The sequence below is a fragment of the Caretta caretta genome, chromosome 3, assembly GCF_965140235.1.
Source record: "Caretta caretta isolate rCarCar2 chromosome 3, rCarCar1.hap1, whole genome shotgun sequence".
Classification (NCBI taxonomy): domain Eukaryota; kingdom Metazoa; phylum Chordata; order Testudines; family Cheloniidae; genus Caretta; species Caretta caretta.
In genome coordinates, this window is record NC_134208.1 from 85,308,595 (window position 1) to 85,331,827 (window position 23,233).

The 23,233-nt window shown below is 39.3% G+C and overlaps 2 protein-coding genes across 2 annotated transcripts in view; one reads left to right on the forward strand and one right to left on the reverse strand.

Moving 5' to 3' along the window:
- The window catches only part of WASF1 (WASP family member 1), a 201,203-nt gene extending 195,048 nt beyond the window's left edge, over window positions 1–6,155 (reverse strand). Inside the window, exon 1 of the mRNA XM_048844802.2 lies at window positions 5,970–6,155. The gene's annotated coding sequence lies outside the window, so the exon portion shown is untranslated. The remainder of the gene's footprint in view (window positions 1–5,969) is intronic.
- The window catches only part of CDC40 (cell division cycle 40), a 59,897-nt gene that overhangs the window by 18,098 nt on the left and 18,566 nt on the right, over window positions 1–23,233 (forward strand). Inside the window, exons 2-8 of the mRNA XM_048844795.2 lie at window positions 1,420–1,506; window positions 5,478–5,607; window positions 11,251–11,334; window positions 13,274–13,413; window positions 14,256–14,352; window positions 16,788–16,927; window positions 21,090–21,164. Coding sequence (XP_048700752.1) covers window positions 1,420–1,506; window positions 5,478–5,607; window positions 11,251–11,334; window positions 13,274–13,413; window positions 14,256–14,352; window positions 16,788–16,927; window positions 21,090–21,164 — 753 coding nt within the window. The remainder of the gene's footprint in view (window positions 1–1,419; window positions 1,507–5,477; window positions 5,608–11,250; window positions 11,335–13,273; window positions 13,414–14,255; window positions 14,353–16,787; window positions 16,928–21,089; window positions 21,165–23,233) is intronic.

The window sequence follows — 23,233 nt, forward strand, 5'->3', positions numbered from 1 at the left end:
TATACATGCCTTTATCACTTCCTAGCTGGAATGCTCCACACCTGGATATGAAGCCATTAGGTCTTAGAAAACTTTAGCTAGTACAGAAAATAGCAGTGTATCTCCTCAGCAATATGGACTACCACAAGCTGTGCGGGTCTTGGTCCTTATCTACAAGGTTCTCAATGGCCTTAATCCAAAATACATAAAAGATCATCTAAAGCTCCAGGATTTGGACCACGGTTAATGACTTTATTTCTCAGGCACAGTGGAGCATAAGGGAAAGCTTTTCTGTGCAGGAAGATGGAGATTTTGTGGAGGGCAGGTCCCAGATTGTGGAACGAACTCACAGGGGTCAAGGACTATCATAAACCTCTCCACCTTCTGATCCCAGTACAACACATACTTTTTACCTTCCCTTCTTATATATGTGCATATTGCTATGTTTTAATGTAAGCATACGAATTAAATCTAACAACACACTACGCTGCATACACATATTTCCCCTGGGGAGAGGATGAAGAATGAGTCACATGAAATATGCTAGGTGTGTTGCTTAATGCATTACTGGAAGGTGCTCAGGTGAGGAGGGTGGTATAAGTACCTGTATAAAATAGAATAACTTCATCCATGTGGGGGAGTGAAAAGACCTCTCTCTTTAGCCAGCCAGTTGGCTCAAAAGCAATGTTGACTGACTTTGGAGGGAAGATTTTTTCAAAAGTGATACATGATTTTTATGCCCCAATATATGGATGCCCATCTAAGGTATCAGATTTTTGGAAGATGGGTGTTTAGCACTGGATGAAAATTGGGCCACTTTAAGGTATATGTTGAGTTGTGCACCAAAATCACTGGTCACTTCATAAAATGTTGGCAGTTGTGATGGAAAAATAGGGGAACACCATGACTAACAGAGATCCTTGGTACCTGACATCTTTACAAAGACATCTGCATTATGGAGGGAAGAAAGTTTGCATAGGGTTCTATTTATAAGCTGTGTATGTGAAAGGGAATTAAGAAATGGAGGGAATTCCTAATAACCCTGCATCTACAGAAATATCTTCTAAAAAATTTCCCAGGCTCCTGCTGTTTTGTTTTTCTTATGGTACTTTGCTTTTTCTCCATTAGGTTAATGGGTATAGGGGGGGCAAATATTAGAAAATCGGGTGTGTTTTTTTTTAAATTGCACTTACAACTTTTCCGGTAAAACTGAGCCTTAATAAAAACTTGTCAAACGTTTGTTCTTCATCTAACTGATACATAAGAATTCTCGCCAAGCTTTTCCTGATTTTTTTTTTCTTCAGAACTAAAAGTAAAGTTATATAGGTATAATTTAAAAAGCATACTGTGCCCCATACAGTCAAATTAGCGTCCGGTATCTTAGGTTAGCTATGTACGAGAAGTTTTGGTTACATTTCAATAGCACTTTTGTTGTTTCAGGAAGATGTAGAGACGGGAGTCCACCTCGATCCTGCTATCAAGGAAGTTCAGTACAATCCCACTTATGACACCATGTTTGCACCAGAGGTAAGAACATTTTTATTAAAACCAGAAATGTTAGTCTTCCAAATTAATTGGCATTGCACTGAGGAATGTAAGTAGCTTAAAAGGAATGTGTTGTGTTAAAGTTGTTCTAATGTGAAATTCAGACATTGCAATGCCTATTCTCTTCAAATATGAATGTACAGAGTTCCTCAAGTTCTCTCTAGATTCAGGGTTGCCTCAACCTTCTGGACTTTAAAGTAAAGATAAGAACTTTGGCTAACTCTGAAAGACACCACATAACACAAACAGGTACCCTGAGGATATCATGTACACTTGTAATCTAACTTTAAACTATTTTAAAGAGAAGAATTGTATGAGGTATGAAAGGTGGAAATCAAATAATGTGCTGCATTGTGCTGTTAAGAAGCCAGTACAGGAGATTACCTGGCTGAACATCCTGAAGTGTCCTGTGTCTTCTGTTCTTTTGATGTCTACTCGTAATGTTAATCAGCAAGCAGTAGAGATAGTTGCCAGAAGTCATATAGATCTATAGCTTTTAGAAAATGGGTATAGTTCTGTATAAAACTAAAACCCAGTATTACCAATAGAAACCGTATTCATGTCCTGTCATGATCACTCAAGTGTTTTCAATCATTTTTTTTCTAAATTAATGTAGTATGAGCGTACAAAACTCTTTTGGGCTAAAATTAACCTTCTTCAAAACAACTTGAACTGTTTTTCTATCTTAACTGTTTTTCAGTAGCCTACAAACTATTTGTCTGAAGGATTGAAAGAGATGGTTTAAGCCTTCAAGTTATGTATAAATCTATAACTTATTTGAAAACTTCTTAGTGTTATCCAGTATAAGAGTTAATGACACATTTAGACAAATAGAGGCTGTCTGCAGATTGGAAGACAACTCTGCATAAATTTTGCATCAGTTATGCTTTGTTTAGAAAACTTATTGTGCAACCATGGGAGCTAGGTGCTATTTTAAACAAAAGCTCGCAATCTGCACTTCAAGTGGGCCAAATAGACAACAGAACTGTCTCAACTTATGGCTGTTGGTTTGCAAAGATGTTTGATTTAAGAAACCCAAGTGGTCTCAAGTGGGACAGGTTCAAGGCTTTGTGATTGGAGTCAGCAAGCACAGCAGTCACAGTTAATGTGTGGCACTTGATTTGCACCTATTAATTAAATATTTTCTCTACCTGGTCCATGGTGACTTCAGGAAAAGTTACTACTTTATCATCTTGGAAAAGAAAATTAAGGTGGGGGGTGTGAACTACTAGTGGAGTCCCTGAGACTGGAGAGATACAGAGTTCTCTTACCTTCCTGTAATTATAGACAGAACGGAGCTATCGGCCTCTAACAAGAATTTTAGAAAGACAGGACATTTAAAATGGAATATCACAGTGAAAATAATCGTTCAGTGTTAACGCCTGTCTCGTGTTGAGACTAAGAGCATTATAGGGAAGTAAACTGAGAACACAGTACGGTTCTTTACATGGCATATTATCAACCTGAGGGAACCACTGCTACAGGCAATCAAGCCTAAGGGGCTGATCCTGGGCTGCATTCAGCATGTGTAAATCCTGTTGAGTACATTTGGTCCTGCGTATGTGAAACACATCTCTGAATCTGATCAAAATGTTATGGCTACATCCTTTCTCTTCAAAGGACAGGATAATTTTATGACTAGTAATATTCAAGATAAGGGTAATCAAATCTTATGCTTCAGTGCTTAAAATCTCATTGCCACGGGTTAGGAAAATTTTTTTTTCCTATGTAATTATTGTGGAATTGGCTGGTGAGTTATGATTTGTTTTTTCTTTTCATTGAAGCATCAGCTGTTGGGTATTGCTGGAGACAATATAACATACAAACTGGATTCATGGCCTGATCTAGTATGGGCAAGCAAGTACAGAATCAGAAATGGTTCTGTTGATCCGTACTTGAATTCTGCACTAAAAGGTTTTATTGGTGTATGACTGGGAATTGAGTATACAAAAAAAAAATCTAATGGATTAAATGATTCTCTCTCCTTCTGAAATTCATAAGAAAAAAATGAGAAAAAATAGGTTTTACGTAAGGGGAGAGAATAGGAAACTTTCTTCAAAGAGGAGGAGGCTTGGTTAATTCTATTATCTGCAGTCTAAAATGTGTCAAATTATTACATTTAAAAACAATTTAATCTTGAGATTCGTATTCAGCACAGGAAAGCACCTTGGGGAATAAGCAACATGTATAAAAGGTAATATACTTAGCTTTAATACATGCAGCTGTCATAGTCTTGAAATCACAACTGCTCAGAGTTGGAAGTTGTTGGTTTTTGGGGTTTTTTTGCAAAGTTTGGGGGTTTTTTTTGCAAAGTTTGAGCCGATTTTGGTATGTATGGCTAATAAGTAGCACAGTCTGTGTTCTCAGAGATAAAATGAAGCAGAATTAAAAAGGGTTTATCAACTGTTCTGAGGCAAGAATATGCAGCCTCTGTAAGATATAATAGTTTAGTGTCTTAAAAGTTACAACCATAGAGTTTCTTGTTTAATCGACGAATAACAGTAAACCTGTAACATCATTTTTAGTGGTCCATTTTACATTAAAAAATTGTGTGAGAGATTGCTTTGGTAAATACAGATAAAATATTCAGTTTCTTATTTTTCCTTGGGAATTGGGGAGGAGTGAATAACATGTGAACGGAACATTCATGTGCTATGAGCGTGACATGTTACAGTTCTGGGAGACAGCTCTGCACTATTTCAGTACTGGTGGTCTTGCCATGTATGGGGAATACTTAACCTGTACTCATATGTAAGTATCTAGTTGAGCCTTACCTGTGTTTCATTCTGTTTGCCCAGTCCAGAATGGGCTTGTTTATTGGACACAATACAGGTGTGTGTGTGTGTGTGTGTGTGTGTGTGTGTGTGTGTGTGCATACGCACACTTCTGTCCTTTATGTGTACCATTGCCTTCTCCTGGATGGAATGTCAGACCTCCTCAAGTGTGTGATCATAGTCCTCAAATGGCTGCAATCTTCAGAGATTACAAAAACATGTACTATTATGCAAACATTCATGTGTCACTGCTTATCAATGTTGGTAGTTATTTTTATTCTGACGGTGGCTAAATTCACTTCCTTTGTGCTCCAACACAGTGGCGCTCAACTCAAATATTCTGTTCTCCATATTTTGAGAGAGCCCATTGATTTAAATGGAAATCCATTCAGATAGGTCAGAATATACAAATCAAGATCTGCCATGCAGCTCTAAAGAAACTTCTGCTCTTGCATTTCAGCTCTTCCAGCCCAACTCATCACTGCTGTAACTAGACACTATATCCAATTCTGTAAACTCTCCTGTGTAACTCTCTGTGAAGCATGTGGATACTTCATTTAACCAATATACAAATATAAAATTGTATAGTACTTTCTTTAGAAAACAGGTGTGTGTTTGTGTATGAATTGTCTATATTCTGTAGTTGTGCAGCTGATCCTGCTGAAATATTATTACATTTTTTTCTTTAAGTGATAAAGATTTTACAAGGCAATTTCCATATTGCTACAACAGTTCTCTAGGGCTTGACTTTCAAAAAGGATAATGCCATGTGGTTTTAGCTTCCCCTTCCCCCCTTTCCTGTTATCTTCTGTATGTTTGCCTTATTTACCTATTTAATGGGAGTTTTGCGTGTGGAGTAATTTTTTTTTTTATTGAATTGTCCTTGCCAACAGTGCTGTGAGCAAGAAGCTTCACCGTGAAAATTACTTAATGCATAAAGAAACTCCTATTCTAATTGGTATATAATATAATGTACAAATATTATTCTGACATATATTCAGTTACAGTAGCCATAAAGAGAAAGTAAGCTAAAGCCACTACATACTGCCCTTCTTGAAAGTCACACAGTTCGTTCCCTATAGAACATTATAGATGATTACAAAATACTTAGCAAGAAACTAATTCCTTCTAAAATAGTGTACAACCTTTAAATACTTTCTTCTAATTTTGTTGATGCAGTTTGGGCCAGAAAACCCGTTTAGGACTCAGCAGATGGCTGCACCTAGGAATATGCTTTCTGGATATGCAGAACCAACACACATCAATGATTTCATGTTTGAACAACAGAGAAGAACATTTGCAACTTATGGTAAGACCTACAACTCCTTATATTTAACCTTTGAGGCTGATCTCTGTCTTATACTGTCACATGTGTGGCTGGGCCTGTAACAGACTTACCAAATAATATTAAATGAGAATCTTCACAGTTATAGATCATGGCATTTATTTTGGAAATGTTATTCAGGAATTCCTCTGAAACGTTAATCAAATGCAAGACCTCCTACTGAACCATTTTAATTAAAACCTCCATTAGTTGTGGTTATGTAGAAGATGGAAATTACAATTTCACATTTTAACAAATAGACAAAAAATTATAAGCCTATTGTGGGTAGGTTCTGTCATAGCTACATTTTGTTAGAATCATATCTGAAAGTTAAAAAGGCTACTTACCATAGCAACTGGTTCTTCATGATGGTTGCATATATGGATCCACACTTCCCACCCACCTTCCCTACTTCAGTATTTTGTTCATGATTTTTGAATGAATGGAAGGACATGGATGGGTGGTTGGTGCCAACACCCTTTTTTTAAGTTTTCTGTCTCAGCGGTGTGAGGGTGTATGGCTTCCTAGAGGATGCGTGCGAGAAGCTTTGAGCTCTTGTTAAAGACACTCGTCTCCTTATGCCTGTGGATCCATATGGGCAATTGCCATAGTAACCAATTACTTCATCTCAGACCTTTTTTTAGCTTTCAAATAGCTACATTGTGAAAAAGGATAAAGCTTGTTTTAATCCTGTTCAGATTGAAACAGTGCAATAGAAAATGTACAGTATGTAAAAGCAAGTGGATTTCTGAGCTTTTTCAGTACAAAGAATGTGCTGTGTGTTTACATGAAATTTTAACAAGTTTTCTTATACATTTCAGCATACAAGGCTTTTATTTTTTCACTTAACATTTGTTTATCGTTATTAAAAACTTATCAGTTTTTAAAATATAAAGTTTAATTTGGCATGCTTCTGGCGATGTCAACACTAGAGAGCTTACAGTGGCGCTGCTGTAACGATGCAGCTGTGCTGCTGTGAGATCTCTCATGTAGCTGCTTTATGCTGATGGAAGAGAGCTCTCCCGTCAACCTACGTAATCAACCCCCAACGAACGGCTCTGTCGGCGGGAGAAGCTCTCTCACCGAGGTAGCGCTGTGCACACTAGTACTTATGTTGGCGTAAGTTATGTTGCGCAGCGGGGTGGAGTATTCACACCCTTGAGTGACATAAGTGTTAGTGTAGACATAGCCTCTTTCTGATGAAGTATGAGAGTTTGAAGAGCATAAATTATCCACCAGGCAGGTTCTGAAATTTCCACACAAATTATTAAATAATATATAATACTCAGTCCACTGCTGTTTTAAAAGATCTGTGTATGCAGATTTCTTTCTAAATTAAACTGTTATTAAGGCCATGGTCCAGCAATTGATTGCTTGGCACAACAGTCTGCCCACATGCTGAGCCCCATTGACTTCACTGGGGCACTGTGGCCATACAGCAATCTACTTGTGTGCTATCAGTTGCAGGATTGGAACATCAAGGTTTAAATTATGAAAACTAGAGTCAGTGTGAGCCATGTTTACCCAGAAAATCGTGAGGCTAAAGTATCAAATTTTAAGTAATTCTTTCAACTGTCATAAATTACCATTTAATGTGTATATCTTCAAATTTTCTTTTTCAGTTTCCTCTTTGGTTTGTTGTTGCTTGTTTCCATATGCACTAGCTACCATTAGTACTATTTTATAAGTGTGATGCTAATTGGGTATGTCTACACTGTGATTCGGTATGTCTACACCTGCAGCACCGAGTCTGAGCCCATGTCAGCTGACTCAGGCTCATGGGGCTCAGGCTGCGGAGCTATAAAACTGCAGTGTAGACATTTGCGCTTGGGCTGGACCCCAGGCTCTAAGGCCCTTCCCCCTTGCAGAGACTCAGAGCCCAGGCTCCAGTCCACGCCCGAATGTCTAGACATACTGCAGTTTTATAGCCCCACAGCCCGAGCCCCGAGCCTGAGTCAGCTTGCCACAGGTCTTGTATTGCAGTGTAGACATACCTATTTTTAGGAGTAACAGAAAATAGTGGCAACCTTGTCCATAGGAGCTTTGTACTGTTCTGGTGTTGGTTCCGTAGGTGTAGGTCTTCTGGAAATGACGGAAGTGGAGCAGCAAAAAAGCTGTGCTAGACTCGGTAAATCAGCAGAACCAGCACGGAAGCATTAGAAGGTTCAATTAGGAGGAGCAGTAAATGAGAATTATGATTTCTCAGCATATTAGCAAGTTTGTTATGAATTACCTGAAAACATACCAGAATTCTTGAAATACATTGCCAGAGTCTCATCATGCTATCGTCCATAGAAAACTTTATCTTTTAAAAATTGCCTTTCAGTTTTGGGAAGGGAAGATAAAAATTTCTCATGGTAAATTGGATTAGTAGCAGAGCAGAAGTGTGTAGTTGTCCCTATATAAATCTAGGTGGGAAGCAATGTTGCTGACTGATTCTGCTTCAGCATACTGGAAGAATCAGTAAAGTAACCCTGCTTCAAAGTTGCAGGTTTCAAAGGCCTTCAACCTCAGCTGTTAGGGCCCATTTTATTCAATTGGCATTTGTTTAACCAGTGACTTGTCTCTAGAAATGCAAATTAAGTATATTGTAAGATAGAGGGCCTTGTAAGTGAAATACTTTTGTAAAAGGAAGCAGAGGGAATTGGTGAGGGATTTCTGTGCCTTCCATTTAATCTATTTACTATACTTAGAATTACAATCTTGTTTTATGTGTAATTCTTTAAAATTGAATACGCAGTCAGCTAAAACCCTGTTTACTATATTGCTTGGCAAACAAAACAAGTAGTTTTGTGGCTCAGAATATTTTCAGTCTACTTTTCTTAAGATAAGTACTTAACTTTCCTGTCAGCAATATTCTTTCTGTTCCCATTCTTGGAAGGGACAGGGGCATACTTCTTATACCAGGGGTGGGCAAACTATGGGCTGCGGGCCACATCCAGACCACCAGCCGATTGAATCTGGCCCTCGAACTCCTGCAAGGGAGCGGGGTCTGGGGTTTGCCCCGCTCCCACACTCCAGCCGAGGAGCAGGGCCAGCAGCTGCTCCACGCATGCGTACTGCGGCTCCCAGAAGCAGTGGAATGTCCCCCCTCCGGCTTCTATGTTTAAGGGAAGCCAGGGGGCTCTCCGCACTGCCCCTCCTGCAAGTGCTGTCCCTGCAGCTCCCATTGGTCGCAGTTTCCAGCCAATGGGAGCTGTGGGGGCAGCACCTGCAGACAGGGCAGCTTGATATTAAAATGAATATGACTTATTTGACGTAGCTTCTTGTTCTCTTTGGCACTAAATAAGTTCTGTTGCTTCAGAGAACTAGGTCTAAGTGGCTAGTTGTTAGACATCTGAATCACTTATTTTCATAAATGTAGTTTGATGCCTATATTTTCAGAAGTGACTAGTGATCTTGGAGGCCTCAGATTTTTGGGTGGCCAACTTGAGATGCCTGAAAGGGGCCTGTTTTTCAGAAAGTGTTGTGTATGTAAAGTCTAAAGGACAAGCAAGACTACATATGTTCACTAAGTACTGTTGCTCAGATCCAGCACCAAACAGGAGTAAGATTTGGCTAGTAATTTTTACAGGGCCCAAGAGTATGAGAAAGTAAGTGTTTCTATCAGTGTGTGCACATAACATTTATTGGAAGTATATTATCCTTGCATTCAAGTGTCACTGTCAAAGTACAGGTCACTTTGTCTGGGCTGTCAATTGCCAATTCCGCTGGGGTTGTTTAAAATTTCAGTATACAGATCCTTGGAGTTTCATTCTACAAGAGTGATGTAATCTTCTATGAGTGCATCTTTAAAGAGATTTATTTACCTGTAATTGTTCTGTTATGTGCATTAGGCTTGTTTGTGCTTATTTACCCCCAACTTTTTTCAGATATAAGGTGGAGTGGAATTGTGCCTTTCCAATCAATGTCAACATAAAATCTTGATGTCTCTAGTTTTAATGGCAACTGAAGGAAAGATGAGTGTCAGGGCAGGTCATGTAAATGCCTAGCACGCTAACTCAGTAGGAGAAAAGGATGCTTTCCGTTGAAGCTGCATTTGGAAGTCTGTCAGACTTCCCATGGTAAAGTAGAAAAGCTTTTCTATAAGAAAAGATACTGAACCAAGGTCAACCTTGCTTGTAAGTAGGCATGGCTCCCACTGAAGCCTGAATTTGTCTCAGTTGCTCCTTTCAGTGGCTTGCTGTCCCTCCTTCCCACTACTGAGCAAATGAGTCCCAGAGATGGTGTAAACACAGCTCGAGGACAAATAAACCACTGCATTGATTTTGACATCTATCCAAAGTAGAATCTCTGCTTTAATAACAGAAACCTTATAGCTTAGAGGAGCCCATTAGATGACTGGCTCAGTAACAGCAGGCAGTTGTCCTGTAAATCTAATTGGCAATGTCTGTTCAGCTTGATTGTGTCGAACACATGATACTATAACATTTAGATAATCTGTATAACAACTTGGAATAATTTTTACTAAATTATTACACAGGCATGATGGAGCTTCATATTTTATCACAAAGGGATTTATTTATATTTCACTTTCCTATAATATGCATGTGGACCACCTGGAGGTATAGAGTGCTCTGTAGGGTCAGATCAGAGTTAAAGCACCAAAGCACAAATCCTGATTCCAAAGGCAGATCCGCTGCTTTGCTCTGCTCTTCTGCCAACTCCTCTAGACATTTCAAGAACAATTGACTCTTTCAGTATTTAAAAAAAAAGGCAGACTGGGAGTGTTGCTGATCCAGTGCACTTTCCCTAAGAGAAGGGGGAAATAATTGTGCTGGTGCAGGGATATCCATGGAGAGACTCTAGTGTCATGATTCTCTCTGTGTGGATCCACAAAATGTCAAGTCCTGTGGTAGTGCGGTGTAGTGGTGTTTGCACTAGCATTTATCTGCAGATTTTGTTGGTCATCTTCAATTTCTTGATTTAATTATCTGAATTCTGAGATCTTACGTGAGTCTTCAAAGGACACTGTCCCATTCAAATATTTAATTAAAATTAATTATATGTCCACAAGGGTGCACTCTTTCTCAGAAAAAATGGCATTAGTGATAGTAAATATTCTGTGCACCTGTTCCATAGAAACTAATTTAATTATTTATCTTTACTATAACATTAAAGGTTGTGCAATCTACTTGTGTTCTTCCCACCACAGTCCCAGTTATTTAATGCAATATGTGCTGTCATGTTGCATTTCTTAGAATGTGCGTTCTGTATCAGTACAGAATGGTACAAATTTAGAAATTAATTTGCTGCTGTAACAGTTCAGTTTAAGGGCTGTTCCTGAGGGTAGCACTCAGTACTTTAGCATATGGCCGATTTCAATAACTTGACCAGTGACTGCTTCAACTTATAAGAGGTTTGAGCGCTCTGGAAGCAGCACGCTCAGACTCTAGTGGGAAGCAAGCACCAGGCAATGCTCTGCAGTAAATCCAATAGCTAGGCTGGGAGAAAAGTTGATGGACTTCAGAGCATATCTTATCCAGTCCCTCTTGGCTTAGGAAGATATCTTAAATATAGGGCTTTGAGGAAGATAAATTGGGGCAAAGAGAACTGAGAATCAATCACTGAGAACATATGCAGAACAAAAATTTCAGCTAACAACTGGTATTTTTGCTTTTATTATAGGTTATGCATTAGATCCCTCTCTAGATACTCAGGACGTTGCTACTAAATACATTGGTTCTGTAGAAGAAGCTGAAAAGAATCAAGGTAAGTAATGTCAAATTGGATATAAAACCATTTGGTTTTAATGGCAATCTGTTCTGTTGTGTTTCAGTTTTATAGAAAACCGGCTATCATGAAATGCTAGGAAATATTAACAAAGCTTTGTGATGTGTCAAGAGAGATGCTCCTTAGACCAGAAGTCTAGGATGAAATTTTTTCTTTTTTTTTTTTAAACTCAATAATGAACGGTAGTTTCCCTTCCATGGTCAGGTTAAGAATAGTGTGGGGGTCAGGGGGTGTTTCTCATTGTTTTGGTTTTTTGTTTTTTCCTAGAATGTGAATCTTTTTTAATAGTCGTCTGATTTTTTCTAACATCAGATTTCAAATTATGATTTCACATTAGAATAGAACATTTTTTCATATACAAATAGACTTCAGAGGTGTGTATTTTTGGAGTTCAATTGAGCTGTGGTGTCATCCTTATTCCATCATGCTCTGAGCTAAAATTGTATTTTCCCTGCATTGCAATAGCTTCTTTAAATAGGTTAATCAGCTGTATCATAGTACTCAGTGTTATGGGGTAAGCAGATAAATGACGTATACACCAATTTACCTTAACGCTTCTGTTCGCAACTTTGAGTTATCAATAGTTAGCAAAATGGAGCTGTTCTCCTCTGACCCCCAAAAAGAAAAACTACTGAAAGGTAGCCCAGTGGCAGGATTTTCGTCCGGAGGCAGAAGGGCCTGTAATTACTACTTTGATGTAACATATTAAATGTTTTTAGTTCTAGTAAAGTGGTTTCTTTGCATTTGAAATTATGCTCATGTAAACACCTTCTCACAAGTAGTAACATCTTCCCCCATATAGCCTGAAATTTGTTCCTATGTTTAATTAATACATACTGCTGTAGCTTGTTCAGTACGTTATTTTCAAATGTTTTTAAAAGGTGTTAACTTCATTTTCTCTTTTAAAATTGAAGTTGAGGATATTAGAGTTCCTTTCACATAACAATTCCATTGGGGAGAGAGGCAGTCAAGACGAAAGTTGTTTTAAAATTAAACTTAACCTGTTACTAATAACATCTGTAGTTAATTTAAAGTTTTTAAAAACTCTAATTTTATTTATAAGGTGTACTATTTGTTTGCTTTGACATTATGCTGGCTCTTTCCCTTTTTATAGGCAGTATCACTTTCTGATTCATATGCAGTAAATGTTTACAATTTCTGAGTGTATACATTATTTTAAAAATCACTAATATATATCATGATATGAAGGGTTTTATACAACTTAATGCATAATCTAAACTTTAATGTCTAAAACTCACTGTCACTTGGATTTCCCTCAATATTTTTCTTAATGTTTGTATATTGCAATGTTGAAATTCTGAAAACACAAACTTTACTTTGTAAATGTAAAGAGCATAGCACTCGTGGTAGGTTAGTGCATGTGTGCAGCTCTTGTGTGAGACTTGAAAGATGCTTGGGATGAAGGGAGGGTGGGCAGATGATTGGGGATTCTAATTATTTCTCTAGCGACTGATCTTGAAAAAAAATCTGGTGGTGGAATAGGGAAGCTTAGTTTTCAGGAAAGTCAAGATGTCTGGACTCAATTGTTTTCCAAACTTTACAGAGTACAAAGCATGAAACAATAAAAATGCCTAGTTACTGTGTTCATATGGCTACAAAAGAGTAATGATAAATATATTTTTGTGGACTTCACATGTATTTTGACTCCTGCATGATTAAGTAACTTATAACAGCCATCCATCATACCTAGAATCTTACAGCCTACCCATCTTCTCGTTACTTTGGATTAAATTAGCTACATTCATAAGTAGATAAGTAAAGCAACATTGTGATCCAGAAGACCTCTTCCCTTCTGTTATCACTTGGTGTTTCTATACTGAAAATACAGTGACTTGTGTTCTTGAAGTTAAAAGTTGCATAAACGTCAGTGTGTATAGTATTGTGTTTCTTCCTGTAGGTTTAACAGTATTTGAAACAGGACAAAAGAAAATAGAAAAAAGGAAGAAATTCAAAGAGAATGATGCATCTAATATTGATGGCTTCCTGGGACCATGGGCAAAATATGTGGATGAGAAAGAAGTAGCCAAACCCTCAGAAGTAAGCGTTTTTAAAAGTGTATTGGGTAAGAATAGTTAGCAACACAGTGGCATACCATGGCAGAGACCAAGGTATGGAAGAAATCTTGTGACTTCACCAGTATAGGCCAGTGGAGACCAAATGTACTGTGGCAATGATACATTTGAAGGTAGTGCTTTAAGTGCTGTATGTTTGAAAATTTGGACAGTAGCTTTAGAAGAGATTTTGTGTCTTACTTTGTTGGCCTGAGGATAGCTGCTGTATGATAACAGAAGCAGCTAGGTGAAAAGAATAGTCAAGAAATACTCTTTAGTAGGAAAAAAGACAAGGCTTGCCTCCTTTCAGTCATTGACACTTAGGGCTTGTCCACACATACAGTGCTACGGTGGCACGTCTGGTGAAGATGCTCTATGCCAATGGGAGAGAGCACTCCTGTCAGTATAATAAAACCATCTCTGTGAGAGGAGGTAGCTATGTTGGGGAAGCTCTCCCACTGACACAGCACTTATGTCAGTGTAACTTATATCACTCAGGGGAGTGGTTTATTCACCCCCCTGAGTGACATAAATTATGCTGATATAAGCTGTAGTGTAGACATAGCCTTTGCTATAGCCTGTAAGCCTGAGTAGAATTAATTGTTTTAAAATTCTTTCTAGAGTGTGTATACCTTTCTAAGCTGTTCTGGCTTTGGTTAAAGTTTTTCTTTTTTAATTGTTTTTTTTCCTATCCTGAAAATATTTCAAATATTCATATTTAACAAATACATTAATTCTAGTAAATAAACAATGTTTCAGTTTTGTCTTTGTCTTCAGCTTCAGGGTTACTCTTTTTAAAAAAGTCAAGACCATATTCTGTTTTTCTAGGAAGAGCAGAAAGAGTTGGATGAAATAACAGCAAAGAGGCAGAAGAAAGGCAAACATGAAGATGATAAACCTGGAGAGGAGAAGACTATCTTACATGGTAATGCCATTTTAGTCTGCTTTAATTTCTGTTACGTTCATAATCAAGGATAATATCGTGTAACTTCGTGTCAGCTATACCGTGTGAATCCCATTAGCTCCCATATAGAACTGTAAAAGGAGTTAGATTCTCCTGTAGGCTGTGTCTACACTACAGACTTTCGAAGAGCTGTGAGATCTGACCAGCGTATCTGTGCGGACAGAAGCTCATAGTATGGATGCAGATATACCAGCAAATTTGCATTGTTACAGGTATAGCCTTTTACTTTCATGGCGGGTAGGGGGGGAGACAGTTTTACCTGTACCAAGAGCAGTTGTGCTGGTATAGCTGCATCCATGACAGGACCTATTCTGTCCTGGTGAAGCATCCCTAGTATAGACAAAGCCTAAGATAGAGGAACTAGGAGCAGGGGGAGAGAGAGGTCCTGCAGGGAACAGCCATATTCATGACCAAGCTCAACTGAAATGTTTTTAAATTAACAGAAAAAGAAAACCTCAGTAAGGGGGAAAATTTGAACTAGTGCCAGTTTGTATTGCTAAGAGTAGTGTGGCAATGTCGCCTGTTTGTATATTGATTTCAAAAACGCTGGCGGTCACCTTCAAGTTGCCATTCATTATTTTACAAAATGAAATCTTTAGGGTTTTGGGCTCTGCCCCATTGCAGATCTAGTACTTCACTAACAAATTTGATTTAAGTTCAGTCGTATACCTTGATCTTGTATTTGCAAGTAATACTTTGGATTAGAGTTCATGCTGTAACAGATTATATATTAAACATTAGACAGTCATTTAAATTTTGTTCTTAGTCTATTTGATGCCAATTTTATTGATGTCATGTTGTGAATAATTGTGTAGCCAAGTAGAGTTGCTGCACATTGAAAGCTTGCATCTTTACATAAGAATAATTAATTAGGGCCTCATCCCAAAGCCCTAAGCAGACGAAAAACCCAAGCCTTTCAATGACAGTTTTGCATACATAGGGCCTTCATGAATAAAATTAAAGAGAGTAACTCATAAACTGGGAATCTTCCTTCATTGGTGCTAATTCCTACCAACAGGAAAATACAGAACTGGAAATTCTTTTCACAGTCATATAATAGGAAAAGGAAAGAGCTGTATCACTTACATTTAAGACTTGCTGTATTTGTCATGACCCTGGTATGTCAATAGCGTAACACTCAACAAAGTGAAGAATACAGAACAAATAGACCTGATATTTTGTATCTAGTGATTTTTTCCCCTCTGTTTTCCCAGAGAAAGGTTCAGCAGGGAATAAATGTTAGAACTGCTTGTTCTGTATTCTTCAGCTGTAAATGATAGATTTCTGAAAAAATAAGCTTATGACCAGAAAGTCATCAGTGCTTCTGTTCTCTAACTGTGTATCTTAAATTATTGATAACTTATTCCAATGCAAAAAGACTTCACCTGAAGTTTAAGGTAGAATGGATCTAAAATAGTCAGACATAATTCCCTTAAGGAACACTTCATTGTTCTCAAAACACAAACTTCATGGAAATTCCAAATTAACGTTCCATTGTATTAAATTACCTAAAATATTCAGTAATATGCAAGTAGACAGTTAAGGTCACTCAAACTTAATGTTGCTTCAAAAATGCTCCCATGAGACAATCTAGAAATTAAGAGACACTTATCTTTCCATCGCACAGGTTCATCTCCTTTGTAGCTAACGTTGAAGTGCTGGGTATTCTCTGAAACGTCATTGCCTAAATATGACAATTTTATTTCTTAGATTTGCTCTCTCTGTGTTTTCAGTCGTATCTGGTTGGTGGTGGTGGCTTTAGGGGTGAGGTGGACTAGCTTTACTGCCGTTAGCCGAGCTGACCAACGGTTCTGTGAGGGGGAATTAGATCTTTATCTGACTCGTTAGCAAATCCGTTGATGCACTATATTCCATTCACAGGGCTAGTTGGAAATATAAATTGCCCCCAAGTTGCCATCAGTTACTTCTGTGAGCCCCACTGAAGGCAATAGGATTGCACAGGTGTAAGGGACTGACTTCAACTCCTGTTGAAACAATTGGAAACAACCTCATTGATTTCAAAAGAGTTGGATTGAGCCGTAAGTGAGAGCTCCGTCTGGTCTGTGGAAGCTTTATTGCTGTTGGCGATAAACAAGCCATGGCAAAAATGCTTAATGTTCAGAACCCAAACAGAGTTTCCAGGATTAGCAATCAGAAAAACTCGACTTCTTATTTGTGTACTGGGCACATTTAATATCAAATGGCTGGGACACAATAAATGTAGAAATCCAAAGAGCAATTTTTGCTTGCTTTTTAGAGCAGGACTGCTGCCTTATATCTAATTCTTAATCTTAATTTTGTGTGGTGGTTGGATCTTCCCAAATCTGTAACCTTTGAAATTACAGGTTCCCTGCAATTCATAGTACTCTGTTTTTTTGGTTTGTTCGGTTTTTTAGTCAAAGAAATGTATGACTACCAGGGAAGATCTTATCTTCATGTTCCTCAAGATGTTGGCGTTAATCTCCGTTCTACAGTGCCCCCTGAGAAATGCTATCTCCCAAAGAAACAGCTCCATGTATGGTCTGGACATACAAAGGTAGGGAATATTGTTTTGAAAATGAGGTTTTTCTTTTTTTATAATGTAAATGTTTGTCTTTGTGGCTAAGTAGCTTTTCAGATCCTTATTTATAAAACAATGGACCCAGACTCATTCAAGACAAATTTTCTGGAGTTTCCAAAATTGTTCATAAACAAATTGGGTGTTTGCATACTCAAATGTGTATTCATTCATTTACCAGTTTCCATGCACAATTGCAGGTTTTGCACATATGTAGTGAAATCCTGGTCCCCAGGAAGTCAACAGCAAAACTCCCACTGGCTTCAGTTGGACTAGGAGTTCACCCATACACTGGTACATGAACAAATTAGGTTTAATTCTGGAGGATCATGAAAATTTTGCCCTTATTGTGAAAATTTGTAACATAATTTCCTATCAAAAACAGTTTCATGGTATTAACAGTAACATCATAAGATTTCCCACAATGTAGTTGTTGACTACAATTTCTCCTCCAGAAGTCCTCCTTCACCAACACTGTGTTTACACTACCACTTATGTCAGTATAATTTGTATCGTTCAGGGATGTGAATAAGCCACCCCCTGAGTGACGAAAATTACACTGACCTAAGCACTGATGTGGAAAGTGTGGGGAGTCCCTGAAAGAGAAGAAGGGTATCACCCAGGGAGCTTGTGGTAGGGATCCAGGGAGCCCCTTGCGTGTGCAGCAAGCTCAGTCTACAGAAGCTATGAAGTGTGCAACCCCCTAGTTAGTTAGACTTTATGTATGATTGCACAAAGTCAGTGACATTAAATATCAATAACAGAAGGATTTCCCTACTTTGCCAGTAGCTCTTAGAGAGAGAGTCCTGGGTGAAAGCCAGCTCGCTTAGGGTCAATCCAGATAAACCTGAGATGAAGCTGGGAGGAGGAGGGGAAACATTTTAAAGAACTATTTAACTGCTCCTTGAATTCTGGTTTATTTTTTACAATCGTCAGGGTGGCTTGAAATCTCAGGTTCTTACTAGACTGTTCTCCATGCACCCAAATGAGAGTGGCCAGCAACTCTTTAGCTTCTAGCAGGCCAGGATATTGCGCCTGTCCATCCCTTCTAGATACAGCTTTTATTCTGGTTCAAATGTGTTTATTACCAAATGCCTGGACTGCTGTAGTGCCTAATCTAGAGCTAGCCTTGAAGACCATTCAGTCATTATCCATTCAGATAATGCAGACTGGATGTGCTTGCTTTTTAGGCAGAACAGACTGCGGATGTGACACTATGTTCTGACCTGTAAATTGGTAAAACTTAAAATGTCTGGACTTTAGCCAGAGTTAGGTCGATGCAAGGCAGCTTACATTGACCTAACTCTGTAAGCGTCAATGCTGAAATATAACTCGCCCGCTACACTGACTTAACTCCCCCTCCGCGAGAGGCACAGCGCTTAGGTTGATGTAGTTAGGTTGACACAGTGTCAGTGTAGAAACTGCGTTGCTGAGGTCGACTTTCAGGCGCTATCCCACAATGCCCTCCACTGACAGTTAAATTGGTCCATGCACTCCTGGTGAGGATGCGCACCACCAACAAGGAGCGTAATGTGGACATGCAAAAGCAGTTTAATTACTGTGGTGGCTGTACGTCGACATAACTTAGGTTGATGTGGTTTTGTACTGTAGGCATTCCCTTAGTTTTCAGAGGCTGCCTCTGCCATGTGTAGTAGGACAACTGCACTCTGAAGGAGCCCCTTTAGTTAGCTGTTGCTAGACAGAAGCTGTTGAATCGGGGCAGGTATTTTTCAGAGTTGGGCCCTCACCATTGCAATTTGATTTTGCTGACAATGCATCTGAACCCAAGTTGGATTAAGTTTGTGATACAATTCAAGGCACATTCCTTACCCAGAGCTTTCAACTCAAGGCAGACTCTGGAGACTCCTAATGTTTAATCCCTAGACATTTAATCTACTGGCTGCTGTCCACTGTCTTGAATCTCATCCAGTAAGATGAGCCAGCTGTAGCAGACGGTATATGTTCCTCATTCACGCATGGTCATTAGGTACTATCCTAATCCATGTTAAATGTGCTTAAACATGACATTGTGTTAAATGTGTTGCATAGCTGCAATAAGAAGAAAATATTAAGGCCTGGTGTATTCTGTGGCCAGCTTGGCCTGAATTCTGGGGCTGTGTTCTTAGAATCGCTAGCATTTTGTTGCAGCAGGTTGGAAATTATGCTGCGGAATCATTTACATTTGAAAAATGAACAGTGCAAATGAGTGATCTATGAAAATGAAGGTACAAGTAGAGCAGTAGCCCTTGTATGTTTTGATACTTTTTCTACATAGGTCCCACAATTTCACTATGTAATATGCCAAACTTTTTATACTGACAGTGCATAACTAAGCTTTTGGGGGAGGGCAGGGAAAGAGCAAGCTAGATATCGTGGCAGCTGGGGATATTTGGGGCTTTGGCCCTAAGAGAGAGAAGCACATGACCTGTGCCTTTCTGCTGAAAGGGGCAGCACTGAAATGTTGGCATCTCAAGGGGGTAGTAAAGATTAACATTTTAATGATTTGGGCAGTTTCTGCCTCTTTTGGAGCTGTTGTGTCTGGCTTTTTGCATAATTCTGAACTTTAGAAATTGTGGGTGAAAATCGTGGCCCCATGGAAGTCTGTGCCAGAACTCCCTTTGACATCAGTGGGGCTAAGACTTTCATTCCTTGTGGGTTTTTTCCTGCACCAGCACTTTCCATTTATGGTAGCAGTCGTGGGAGAGCTTATATAGACCAACTGCAGAAGTTCTTACCGACCAAGTCTGCTAATCCTGTTTAGTGAAGGTAGTTGGAAGGTAAAAATGCCTGCATTATGTCTACACTAGCACTTCCACCATTACTGCTCCCTGTAAAGCTGCACTGTTAGTCCTATTCAGTAGTTAATCTTTTTTTTTTTTGAGGAAATTTTTTTTTAACCCCACTGTGTTCCATGCACTGATTTCCATGGTACCTCTTAAAATCCCCTGCAAATCTTTTTTAACATTGAATAATCCTAATACTCAAGAAAAGATGCTCATACATTGTGTTTACTCTGAGTGCAGCTGTTGCTTACTCATCAGAAAACTGCACATGCAAATGGTTCCTACATGAACAATTACCTGTTTACATGTGCAAATTTTAGTGGGAAAAGTTTGCCAATACAACTTAACTGCTATAAAAATTTGGTTCTATATCTGTCAGCTTAGTGCCTCTTTTGTGTGTTGAGCAATAAGTAGGCTTGGGAGGCTGTATAAATAATCAGGAATAGTATTTTAAACACACTTGAAAACTTTCTGAATTAGTGTTTCCTTTACTTCTCCCATTCTGAGTTCAACGTTTAGTTTCCTTGTATTAGTGATGTTTCAAACTTCAAATGCAATGTAGCATTTTTATGAACGTCTTTGCTCTGTTTAGGTATCTGTAATAAAATAAGCTTGTTGTATGAAACCAGCATCTGGAAATCAGGGTGCTGTAAAATAAAGTGATGTAAAGTATTGTCTGTCTGAAAGTCTTTGTTTTTTTTTGTTTTTTTTCCCAACATACGTATCTGTTGGTTTTATAGTAACCTCTTTAAAAATCCAATTGCAGCCCACTGGGATTATTCACCTGAGTAAAGTTACAAATGGCCTTTAGTGTTTTCAGGGTCAGAGCCTGTGTGGTTGAAGTTGTTGTCATGCAAGAGGCCTGAGTTAGAAGTTACCCCAGGAGGCTGCTTAGAGAGGCCCCAGTTACTGCTCACAGGATTGTAGTATAAAGAGGATTGTAGTCACGATTGTGCAGAACTGGGTGTATTATGAAGAGGTCAGATTGGCAGGGGGGAGAGCTCTGTGTTATTCTTTTGTCAAAGCTAACGTTCCAAACCCACAATTTGTATTTCTTTGCCAAGGGCTGCCATGGTAATGGTGTGGGTGGGTGTCGGTGTGGGAGGGGAAGGGGGCATGCACACAACTATTGCAGTGACTCAGGATTGCCCCCTGGTGATTCAGCAGGAGCAATTGATTAAAATACATTGCTGTGTTAAAAGGAGCAGGAGATTGTACAGGCTCCTCTTCAACCTTTCTGATAAGGTTGGTGTTTTAGGATTTGAGCTAAATATTTTAGAAAAGAGGGAAATTGAGCTTGAAAAAAAATCCACATGCTCAATTTGCTGTTCCTTAATCATTTATGTTCTTATTTACAGGGTGTCAGTGCAGTCAGGTTGTTTCCACTCTCTGGCCACATATTGCTATCTTGCTCCATGGACTGTAAAATTAAAGTGAGTTGTTTCTGATATACCTTCACTTCGTACAAATGTAGCATTCACAGCATTTAAATAGTGAGTCTAATTCTGTTAGAACAGGTACTTTTCCAGGGTTTGAGTCCCCTGTTTAAATTTGTATCAGGCTAAAATTGTAAAATAGTCCTCCTACATTCTAGTTTTTCTCCCAGAAATGGTTTGAATTAGTTTTTGTTCTGCATAAAAATAAATAGTTAAGTTGTCAATCACCCGCATTGAATGTAAAAATAAGTAATGCAGAAACTATTTTAATGCAATATAAAGATCACAGTTAAAATGAAGTCAAGAAGTGCAAAAATTAAGGTTTCTGCAGCAACCTGTGTGTGTGTTAAATAGATGCCTATCACCGCCCTGCCCACACTGCATGTACTGTGTTTTGTATTCTTCTCCCTCATTTCTCATCTGTTTTTATGTTTAGATTGTAAGTAGGGCTGTCGATTTAATTGTAGTTAACTCATGCGATTAATTTTTTTTCATTGCACTGTTAAACAGAATACCAATTGAAATTTATTAAATTTTTTGGATGTTTTTCTACATTTTCAAATATATTTATTTCTCTTACAACACAGAATACAGTGTACAGTGCTCACTTATGTTATTTTTTATTACAAATACACCTCTACCCCGCTATAACATGACTCGATATAACCCGGGTTTGCATACAACACGGTAAAGCTCAGACACACTGCTCTGAGCAGCATGTTAAGGATGCCGGGCCGGGGCCGAGGGGTTGGATAAGGGGCAGAGGGTCTTGGGGGTGGTCAGGGGCCCCTTCCCCCAGGTCTGGGAGGCAGGAGCTGTGGGGGGGTCACTTTTGGGGGCCCTGCAGTCCCAGAGTGGCCATGGGTATTAGCGGGAGGCCAGGAGCAGCCCACTCCGCTTCCCTCGCCTCGGCCCCAGCCATGTCGCTCGGGTGAGGGGGCTTGGGGGAAGGGATCCCCCCGGCACTCACTGGCAGCAGAAGTGGAGAGCCCGGCCCCAGCCCGCTCCACTCCGCCAGCTCCCAGCTGCGGCTCTCCGCTTCCCACCGCAGGTGAGTACGGGGGGGAGTCCTTTCCCCAACCTCCCTGCACACACCCATGGTGGGAAATGGAGCGCCGCAGCTGGGAGATGGCAGAGTGGAGCAGGCTGGGGCAGTGTTGCTCTGCTTCCCGCCGCTGCCGCTGAGTGCCTGTCAGGGGGCGGGGGGTGTTGATAGGGGTCGGAGCAGTCAGGGGACGGAGCGGGGGGTTGGGTAGGGGGTGGAGTCCTGGGGGTGATTAGGAACAGGGGTCTCTGGAGGGGGCAGTCAGGGAACAAGGAACCGGGGGTGGGGGCAAAGCAAGTTCAATATAATACAGTCTCACCTATAACGCAGTGAGATTTTTTTTTTGTCTCCCAAGGACTGCGTTATATCAGGATAGAGGTGTATTTGCACTGTAAAATGATAAAAGAAATAGTATTTTTCAGTTCACCTCATACAAGTACTGTAATGCAATCTCTTTATCATAAAAGTGTAACTTACAAATGTAGAATTTTTTTGTTACATAACTGCACTCAAAAACAAAACAATCTAAAACTTTAGAGTCTACAAGTCCACTCAGTTCTACTTCTAGTTCAGCCAATTGCTAAGACGAGCAAGTTTGTTTCCATTTATGGGAGATAGTGTTGCCTGCTTCTTGTTTACAGTGTCACCTGAAAGTGAGAACAGGTGTTCACATGGCACTTTTGTAGCCGGTGTTGCAAGGTATTTACATGCCAGAGATGCTAAACATTTGTATAGCCCTTCATGCTTTGGCCACCATTCCAGAGGACATGCTTCCATGCCGATGACACTCGGTTTGTTTGTTTTTTTAAATGCATTATTTAAATTTTGACTGAACTTCTTGGGGGAGAATTGTATGTCTCCTGTTCTGTTTTACCCGCATTCTGCCATATATTTCATGTTATAACAGTCTCAATGATGATCCAGCACATGTTCGTTTTAAGAACATTTTCACTGCAGATTTGACAAAATGCAAAGAAGGTACCAATGTGAGATTTCTAAAAATAGCTACAGCACTCAACCC